Source organism: Falco biarmicus, chromosome 12, assembly GCF_023638135.1.
Source record: "Falco biarmicus isolate bFalBia1 chromosome 12, bFalBia1.pri, whole genome shotgun sequence".
NCBI classification, from domain to species: domain Eukaryota; kingdom Metazoa; phylum Chordata; class Aves; order Falconiformes; family Falconidae; genus Falco; species Falco biarmicus.
This window is the reverse complement of record NC_079299.1, coordinates 8,612,105-8,622,811: the sequence shown is the minus strand read 5'-3', so window position 1 is coordinate 8,622,811 and position 10,707 is coordinate 8,612,105. Positions and strand designations below refer to the sequence as shown.

Here is a 10,707-nt window from a genome sequence, read left to right as displayed (position 1 = left end):
ATCATAACATGCTGTTTGACAGTCTACGTTTAACTGGTGCCCTAAGATTTCATGGACTAAATATAAAGGAAAATAGTAGTCAGGACAGTAATCTGAACAGAAATACAAGCACAGCATGCTCTTCATATTACATACATGCTGATGTTTCATCTACTTAACCCACAGGCCATTCTGAAGGTAATAACATGCTACCTCAAGAGGCTAAGGTTTCATTACATTTTTAAGGACTAACAGGTGTGCCCCTATGGCTTGCCAAAAAACTTCCATGATGAACTGCAAAACTAATCTGTAAACTGGCTGCTCACCCCCTGGGTCGTGCTGCACCTGGCTAGTGAAATGGCAACAGCGGCGTTTATGTCTGGTCATCCTTGTTCCACCGCCGCAGACCTCAAAGCACCAAGGCAGGTGGTTAATCTAGACTTCACTAGGATTAAAAAAAAAAAAGGTCTTATGGCCTTGAATGTGTGTAGGTCATCTAAAAGGGTGAAAGAAAGTTCCTATTCCTCGTTCCCCTACAGCAGTTCAGTAGAAACTACCGGGATCATCAGAGTAGCTGTGCTCAGACGTGGATTACGGTCAGACAAGCTCTTGCAAGTCTGTTGGACCTTTTTTGTGTTGGACTTTTTTTATATCCACCCTTACAGGCCCTGCACTTTCCTAAGAGCCTTGAAGGAGCCATCCGAGCCCCCACCACCTGCCTCCCCTCAGTTCTCTCACCAGCCAGGTCTTTATTCTCCAAGGCCTGCACCTGGCGAGGCTGCAGCCTCATCGGCTTTCCAAACACCTATGAGAAGATGAGAGGGTCGACCCCCCCCTTTTACGGTTTGATCCGCGGTTTGCCCACCATACGGCATTTCTACATATGGGGTCTGTAGAGAGACAGTGTTTTCTATAAATAGGCTTTGGAGACAGGGCACGGCACTGAGCGTGAGCAGCTTGCTGGGTTGGGGCTGGGAGCCGCTCCTGAGGGCAGCGGCGCCTGAGCAGAGCGGGCCCAGGGGACCGGGCCGCGGGGCGAGGCGCGGGAGGCGGCCCCGGGGTCCCTCCCGGCCCGGCGGCGGGGCGCTGCGGGCGGCGGGCCGCTCTGCGCCGGCGCGGCGGGCCGCGCTACCGGCAGGGCCGGGCCCGGAGGAGGAGGAGAGCGCTGGGTATGGCGGCGCCGGGCGCGCTGCAGAGGAGCGTAGTGTCCCCCGCGGGCAGGCACACCGCCTCCCTCATCTTCCTGCACGGCTCAGGTGGCTTCTCTCCCCTCCTACCCCGCGGCGGGGCCGGGGCTCGGGGCTTGGCGCCGGGGAAGGGCGCAGGGCGCCGCCCGGGGCAGGCCGGCGGGGCCGGGGTGCCTGCCGCTGCCGCCGCCCCCGCCGGTGCGCAGAGGGGAGGCCGGGGCGACCCCTCGGTGCGCGGCGCTGCGTGAGGCGGTCAGCGGGACGGGCCGGCCGCCACGGCGGCTGTCGGGCTCGGCGCGGCTGCGAGGCGAGGGGAAGGGACGTGAGGGGTCCCTGTCCCTGCGGCTGCAGCCGGCCCGGGGGACGGCGCGGCGCTGGCCGTGAGAAGGAGCCCTCCTTGGGCAGGGGGTGTGCGGCGCTCGGGGCCCTGGGCCCCGGGAGGGTCTGTGGGGCGTGTTTGAGGGCGGTGCCGTTAGACACCAGCCTGGCTTGATCTGCCGGGAGCACGGCCCTGTTCCAGAAGACCCCTTTTAATTCCTCCCCTCTAAGGGCGGCCACAAGCGAAGAGTGATTTTCACGCTTAAAATTGCTCCTGGCGTGTTTAGGATCAGACTGAGAGCACTGTTGTCACCTTTTGAGAGCCGGTGTTGGGCTGGCTGCTCTCAGGAGTGGCCACCACCTGCAGAAGGGGACTGGTCTGAGGGCAGGAGGGGCCTGTGTGCTGTGTTTGTTTGTTTTTCTTAAAAGGTTATTTCTAACTTGCTACATAACAACAACAAAGCCCACACGACTTAAAGAACAACAGTAATACTTGGTCTTTATCAGATCAAGGCCTTGGGAATCAGTTTTGTTGAGCTGTTCACGTGTGTGTGGCAAATGCTCAGCTCTTCCAGTGCATTTCTCCTAAGCTGATGCTTCTGTTTAGTTTAACAAAGATGGATATGTTTATTAGTTTCATTTTTATAATTTGCTTTTCTCAAATTCTGTGACTTAAAGAATGAAAGTGAAAGAGTTCCTAAGATGTGTTCAGCCTTCTTGTTAATGCTAATGCTTTAATGCTTGAGGAAATGATTTTCTCTCATGTTGGAGGAGTAAGGGAAGATTATGGTTAGAGGTTGATTCCACATGTGGTTAAAGTACTCTACAATTTTTCGTTTTTGATACAATTTCATTCATAATGTTTGCAGTGGGGAAGTACAAGGATGCTTTTATTTGGTTTTGTTTAGCAGTTCCGCAGAACAAAATTTAAAACAGAAATAGCCACAGTGCTGTTGCTGTGGGCTGGCCTGTAAACCTGAATTGTAAACCTTCTGTAGAGCGCTTATGATGGAAAGTGGCAGTCAAATGGCATGGATCCATTTTGTTCATAATGCTTGCTCCAGACAAATTATAACAAGTGGAGAATGTGAATGCAAAACGGTATAGAAAAATATTAGAAGATTTCTGGTACTGTACATCAAATTTAGTTAGAGGATCCACTTGGTAGCTCAGCAGGGAAGGCAGATGGACATAACAAATGTATAATAATTTTTTAGACTTAAGTTTACAACTTTTCATGTTGCATAGAAGTGTTTAGGTTGGAAAATACCTTCTAAGATCATCAAGTCCAACCATTACCCTAGCACTGCCAAGTCTACCACTAAACCATGTCCTGAAGCACCACATCTACATGTCTGTTAAATACCTCGAGGGATGGTGACTCAAGCACTTCCCTGGGCAGCCTGTTCCAGTGCTTGACAGCCTCTTCCACCTTTTGTTGAAGAAACTTTTCCTAATATCCAATCAACGTGTTACATGTTAAGTTTAAATTTTGTATAGAAATAAATTCAAGCTATATTTGAAAGGAAAATAATTCATATTTTACTTGAGGAAGGGGAAAAGATAATTCTGTCATCAGTCTGTTTCAGGTTTGTAAGCAGACTAAGCAGAACTGTCTGTGCATTGTTTGACATTCTTTAGTAGAGTCCAGGAAAGCATATGATGCCAGAATCTTAAGAACAAACTGAAAGACAAACCTTTCAGAAAGTTGTTTGGTCTTCTTTGGTGTCAAAGTTGCCTCTCATTTCTTCCTCACTTCCAAATTCTATTCTTACCAAATCAAAATGCATTACCTCTGTATGCAAGTGCTCACAGCGGCTGCAGAACATTTGGACCATGGGACCTTCTTGACACACAGAAGGTCATAGTTAAATTTTCTCTTTCTTAATGAGTTTTCTATGAACTTTTCATGGACTAAGTAGCTTCCTTAACTGTAAATGTTTCTGCTGATACTGGCAAAGCTTAGGAATTGTGAGTAATAAAAGATGTGATATCAGAATTAATTTAAAAAGAAAGAAGGAAAAACAAAAAAGTAAACATCTATAATGAAAAGAAAGAATTTGAAAAAAAAAGAGGATAATATTTAAATCCTTACAAACAGTTAACAAAACATGGCCTTGGGAGAAGGAACAGACACCATAAATATGTCAAGCTGGGGCACAACAAGAAAAGCTCAAGGACAACCAAATGGTTAATGTGACTAAACAGAAAATTACTGGAACTATGTGTAAGCTGTTCTAATTGGCATACTAAAGATCCACCCTTGAGAGCCCACTACTAACAAAGCCCCCTCATTACAGAAGTGCAGGGTTAAAAAAAAACCCACTGTACTTTTAATGGAGATGAGACTTAGGAGAATCAATGAGAATTAAGTGTGTCTAAACATGATTGTAAACAATTTTTTGAAGTGTATGAAAAGTTATGCTGTGTGTTAAGAGGTGTGTTAACTTTGTGGATTACCACCTATAACCCATCTCTGCACAAACATGCAATAAACGAATATTTCTTCTCTGTGTGTGGATCGGCTCTTGCATACTGGGTGAAAAACCTAGATTTGGGATAACAGATGTATCCTGCACCATTAAGGAGTTTGTAAAGACCAAAGTCCCAGCATTCAGATAGTTGCTTAGGTTGACCTACCTGAGGGTTGGTCCTGTGCAAGTATTTGCAAAGCCTAGACTTCTGTATTCTAACTGTAAAAAGAGGTGTGTATACAAAAAAAAATGTTTATTCAAGTCTCCTTAAGATGCATCATTCGTAAATTTGGTGAAGGAACCATGAAGAAACCCTTCCAGATGAAAAGTGTCTACTAAGAATCAGAAGTTTATTTGGACTTCAGACCATACTACTCACATAAACAAAGTGGTTATGGGAATGTGTTCTGAAGCATCCAGTTAAAGATGTAACTTTGGTTTTACTGCTTAACCTAGCACAGAATAAGATTTGTGTCAGTTTTGCAACCCTGTTGCTTATTTGTCACGGAGTATTTGTCAAGCAGAACTTAATTGTTATGCCATTTGGGCTCAAAAGGAAAAAAATGCTGCGTTTGTTGCCTTCTATTTTAATTCTGAAGATTCATTAAATGTATGTGTAAATAAAGATAGCTGAATTTTGTTTGAGTGCTAAAGCAAAGACTCATCTTCTCTGTTGGGGAATTACAATCATAACAGTAAATCATGTTTATGTGATATTGTTCAGATGAACCCGTGTGATGTGGCAGTAAGCCTGGTGTAGGGCAGTGACATTTAATTCTTGTGGTTCAGTGATTTTGTTGAAAAAAATAGGGTGAGTTCTAAAGTCAAACTGATCAACTTGAGAACAAGTAACAGAGAATACTTTTAACTCGGATTAGCACATGAGTTGATAATATGTGGGAGCCCCAACTTCAAACAAGACTAAAGCCCTATGGTAAGAGTTGCAGGAGTGAAGCTCCTGTTTGCTGAATCCCTACCAAATGTTTAGGTTGAACATTACTACATGTTGTATTACTGCCAACTGTAAACCATGTTCCTTGATGGTCCAGTTTCTTCAAGCTTAAAGCATTGTTTAACTCTTACTGGAGACTTGTGTGTGCATGCTGTTCAAGCAGGGTGGCAAGTTACGGTTGAGGATACAGTGATGCAGAGGTGAGTTCTGGTGTACATATGTGTGCGTGTGTTTGAAAGAAACATGTAGTGTCTGCATAAGAATTTATCCTGTATATCCACGCATAGCACTTCAGGCTGCAGGGATTTGGCTATAATCTGACTTGGTCTAGGCTATAATCTGACTAGGAAAAAATACACAGTCAGATCTCAACAAGCTTTCAAACAGAACTGTGGGACTAAGGTTTTGGAGGAGCCTGCCAGATACTTTTAACCCAAACTCATCTCTTGATCACTTTCACAAAACATTGGGAGTGTTTGATGCTTCTCTTAAGCCTGTGTGTAATGTCAGCATAATTACAATAATGTGAAGATCCTTTGTCTTGCTCTTGACTAGGTTTTGAAGTGGGTTAAAATAAAATTCTGTGTTAAAAGTAACTTATCTTTTCTAATGGGAGCAGCAGGTTTTATCTTCCTTCTTAAGATGTTCATCAGTATTTTATATCACTGTTACCAGCAAATAAGGTGAGCTACAAGTAAGAGGTAAGGCCTTGTGCCTGATTAGGATGTGCTTAAGCCATTGGATGTAGTAAAGCATTTATTAAACTTAATGCTGTGGGACCTTTAAAGTAGTCTGTTTCTAGGAAGTTTTGAGTCCATCTTCATTGGGAAGGGTGTTAAGGTTTTCTAGAAAGTTCTCTTCTAGCATTTTGGAGGATTTACACTGTGATTTGGAAATCAGGTCAGTCTCATGTAAATATATTTGACATTGTCTAGTTTTCTTGCTAAATGCACAGAATAATTCTTGTTGTACTCTTTTCTGTGATACAGGTGATACTGGCCAAGGAGCAAGAGCATGGATAAAACAAATTTTGAATCAAGACATGGCTTTCCAACATATAAAAGTAATTTACCCAACGGCTCCTGCCAGGTATTGTTTAATATATTTTAACTGTAGGATTAAATTTCTCTATTCCAGTACTGTAAAATATGCTTGTGAGTATTGGTACAGACTGTTGTAACACTTCCTTCTTCTTTTTCATGTGTGTGCTTTTTGGCAAAACTGAAGCTCAGCAGTGCATTGCTGCCCAGGTGCTATGATTTTAGGTCGTTAAGATTCTAAATGGTTAAGATTTTGTAGAAGTCACAGTCTCTAACTCAATTTCAGGTATTGTCCTCATAGTGTCTTTCCATCTCCTTGATATAAATAGAAGAAGATACTCCAATGTGTGTTGTAATGGCATTACAGAGCCATGTTCTGGATCACAGTCTGACTTACATTAACATCCATAAATTATTAACCACTAAACTATTCTTTTGTATTTAATGCCAGGTTTCAGTTCTGAAGGTGGTAGGTCTTTTTGGCAAGTGGGATGTGAAAGATCTTCAGCTGCTGGAGAAAGGATCGGGAGTTTAAAATTACACATTTCTTCTACTTTTAATCCTGACCCAACTGTTTCAAAGAGAATTTAGTTCAACTTTTGCTGTAGGAACAGTTCTTATTAAATGGCACTTGTATGTCCAGTGGTAGACTGGAAATACAGATAAAAATGCTTACCCCTGGGAATCGGAAAGTTAATGAGGTCAAATGTAAAGGCTAAAAATTGGACACCTACCTCCATATTAGCTGTTAAAGACATGGACTTATATTTCAGAGATGTTTGATTTTTCTTACTATAAATTCATTTTTAAGGTGTCTGTGGCTCTATGTTAGGAAAATGTTTCCTTGAAAGGTAATGGGGCTTAAGTTTCTCTCTGAATTTGTGCGTAAGTGTGGATGCATGCTGAAAGGAGAAGGAAATTGTGACATTCTACACAGACTTTCGAGGTACAGAGGTTTGAAAGTCAGAAGAAATTTCTTGGAGGGTATAAACGAGTATAATAGCAGATTTTGTCTGGCACTCACTACACTTTCCTTGACCATGTATTTTTATGATCTACTTAGGCAGGAAAAGCAATTGAGAGATTGCAGTGTGAATGTAGTCACTGTGTTCCAGAAAAATCAACCCTGTGAGTGGAAGTCTTTGAAGCAGTGTGGTTTGTGTTAGGTAGGGAATGTGATTTTCTGTAAATAACGTGATCGTTACTTTATTGATGACAGGCTAAAGTAATGCTAGAGTTATCAGTGGCACATGACATATAGTGATGGGCCCCATTTCTTTCCTGTCAATACAGCAGGTACTGGAGAAATGCAGGAAGTTTTGTTTCCCTATGAAATGATTTTTCTTCATGTTACCAGAACACCTCAGACCACATCTGTTAGGCCAGTGCTTTGCTTTTCCATTTCACTGCATTTCTGGGGTCCAGTCCTTCTCTTATTTATTTTGGTTTCTTTGGATAACTACAGATGTAAACTATGTATAAATGATTAACCAGGAAGATCTCCTGACTCAAGTGAGTGGCTTTTGTGGGTAATTTGTTTATATCTTAAGACTTTGGATTTAAATACTTTGGTAAACAAATGGGAAGAAAGGTAGTGTTGTACTTAAAAGATGTGAATAAACAGTTCCATACTCTTTCTTTTTTAAGTTGGGGTTGCTCTTGTTCTTCACTAGAGCAGATAGAGGTCATGTATGAGGTGATTCTGAAGTGATTTTTAGCAAAACTGTGAAAAGCTGTATATTCGAGGAACAAAAAATACCCACACTGTTTGTCTTTGACTGGCAATATGAAGTACGTTGGGAGTATTAGTGTACAGCCCTCTGCTGATAAGCACCATTAGCTGACATAATGAAATAAAACAGATGCCCTTAACTACAGTAATGTGCCACTGTTTGCAGCGATGTTGGAGTGAAGTTTGTGAAGATACGTGTTATTGATTGAAACAGAAATAACAAGCCTTTACAGATCCATTTCATGTTGTTTTGGTATTCAAGTCCAAAACACGCTATGCTTTTTGACACATTTGTAATGGTTGCTCTCCTTTCTTCCACAGAAAGGAAAAACGGGGCCTAGAACATCCAGGCTTGAATGGCAGACATTAAAATAGCTGTATCTGCATTAGGAACTTGAATATATGGTCTGATTTTGTGTGTGTGTATGTTTTGATAAGAATTCCAAATGCTTCTGGCACCAGCAGGGAAATTCAGAGTCCTTGATAATGAGACCTATAGATACACAGTTATGAGTGTGCAGATATGATGAAGAAGTTTCTGATCCAGTCTTTAATTGCGCAGAGACAGAGTGATATGCTGGTGGAAAGCTACACTGATGTGAGTGAGAGACTCTGTGGGTGGCACAACCTGCCACTGCATTGTCAATTATAGGAGCAGAGTGCAAAAGCTTGCCAGCAGGTTTTTACACTGATGATGAAATCAAAGAAAAGCCTGAAGTTAGGCAAGACCATACTAGGATTGCTTGGCTAATGTGCTCTTCTGGCATAATACTGTTCATGTGGATGTAGTTCATACTTTATAAACTCCTGTCTTTTCCAGCATAACTTACCACATACACATTGAATGCTTTCTGTCAAAGTAGTTATGCCAGTAAAAGCAGGTTTGATGCTATAACTGCAACACTAGAGGCTCTGGCAGGATAAACTGCAGGTCAGGAATACCTCTTCACTTTTTTGATGGATATAATTCTGCTGATAGATCTATAGATTTGGTCTTGTACATTCTTCACCTGTCTTGGAGTTCTGTAAAGCAGTGGGATTCACATTTTTCAACAAATTAAACATTATTTTTTTTTTTTTTTTTTTTTGTGGAGGATGCTTGGGGTTTCTCTTTATGTTTTGTTTAGATTTTATCCCAGGCACTGAAGCATACATATTTTTCGTTTACTACAACATCAGGGGTTCAGACATGTTTTGATTGAAGAGTCAATATGTTTGAAAATTATTTTGGAAAATCAGCCTAGCATATAACCTAGAAGAATGTTCAAACATATTCACTGACTTCGTTAGCATTGATTTTGGCAAACACTTGAGAGGATACTTCCATTTTAAAGGTAAAAGCATTAGAACACTACTGGACTACTTTTATAAAACTATTTTTTACTGTTCTCTAGGTTTCTGTAAAAAGTTACACTTTTTTTTTTTAAAAAAAGACTTATTTTCTTTAATCATTTTTGTAATGTGCAGGGTCTGTGTAGAGAATGATCACCAGATGTCCCCTGGACAGGTAAAATATTTGCAACACTTTCTCACACTTGCCCCCATCACTTTGGAAGGTCCTGTGAGTCTCATGTTTGGTTTTCCTGAGCAAAAATAACAGAATGTAGATAGTACGATTTACTATTTAAAAAAAAGGAAAAACTTGCAAACTTTCTCATTAAAATGCTTATGGTAAAAAGCATGTTTAGATGAAAAAGGAAAAAATATGTGGATTTGAAGTCTCAGCGTGATGTAGTCAGAGTAGTGAACACTGAATTTGGAATATGTTTGGAAGTTCATGTAGCTGGGGCATGCACATTTTTTTACAAGTAAAACTTTTTGACATTTCTTAGGGAGGTTTTGTTTTTTCTCTGTAATGTAGGCAACTGGAATACTAAAAAATGAGTAGAGAACTTGTTTTAATAGGTTGTTCTTTTAACTTCACCTTTCTTTTAAGATCGGTGCTTCTGTACATCGATTAAACTTGTTAAACACAGCAGAATTCTATTTCCTCTCCCTTTTAATGCTGATGTATATCTTTAATTAAAAATAAGAAGCTCAAATTGTAGCCCTAGCAGCTGATGCAATCCCTAAAGCCACGTCTACAGTAATAGTTTTAAAGGAAAGGGTTTCCTTTTTCCTTTTTTATTTGGGTCAGGATGGCTGCAGCTTTAAATACTGTTTCAGCTGCTACAACTGTGACTTAAACATTAGGTTTCTATTGAGTGTCTAAATCAGAACTGAATACCACCCAATTTAACCTCCTTTTTTTTTTTTTTTTTTTAATAGAAAGTGATAGTTTAAATTGGCATTGCAGGAGCTAACGTGGTAAAGTTAAAACCATTTAGGCTCCACTTATTTTAATAAGTATACCTTACCTTCTATAATTCCCTCAAAAAATCTAGGTCAAAGATTCTTTGCGTTGTCTAGCATTCCATTCTGACAGTCTTCCTCTTCTGCAAGTCAGAAAGTAAACTATAAATACTTCTTGGGCTATTTTGTGGATCTTTTTGACATTCACTCAACACATCTTTCTGTGGCCAATAAGTCTCTATGCAGAGTTTGTTGTCTAGTTGGGGTTTTTTCCCAATTTACTCTAATTTCCCTTGTCTCTAAGTAAGTGGCTGGTAAGGACTGCTCAGCATTATATGGCCTGGTACTCCATCCTTTCACCTAAGTTCACATCTTTGCTCAGCATATGGGTGGAAATGAGTTTCATCTCATCGTAGTCCCCATTTGGCTATATTGCAAAACCACCAGACAGTTTGGCACCATGCAGCTACATTGGCAGTCTCTACTTGTGAGAGGCCCAGGACGGGAAAAGCAGCAGGGGTACTGCAGGTCAGACTGGAGATGGATTGGTGGAGCTGTGTAGGGGAGCGTGCATGGTGCCTATCATACTATTTTTGGCTCAAGCGAATGTTATTAATCCTTCACATTTGTAAGCCCTAACCTCATTCATAAATTTCACACAAAGAAGTCTTTTTAGAGGTGGACGTTTGAAGGACAAATCGAAAGGGTTTTGGTTGGTGTCATGGGGTGGTTC

The 10,707-nt window shown here is 41.2% G+C and overlaps 1 protein-coding gene across 1 annotated transcript in view; it reads left to right on the top strand.

The window, feature by feature from the left end:
- The first annotated feature begins 1,078 nt into the window (after nt 1-1,078).
- Nucleotides 1,079-10,707, top strand: part of LYPLAL1 (lysophospholipase like 1) — a 29,069-nt gene continuing 19,440 nt past the window's right edge. Inside the window, exons 1-2 of the mRNA XM_056356921.1 lie at nt 1,079-1,235; nt 5,900-5,999. Coding sequence (XP_056212896.1) covers nt 1,151-1,235; nt 5,900-5,999 — 185 coding nt within the window. The 5' untranslated portion in view covers nt 1,079-1,150. The remainder of the gene's footprint in view (nt 1,236-5,899; nt 6,000-10,707) is intronic.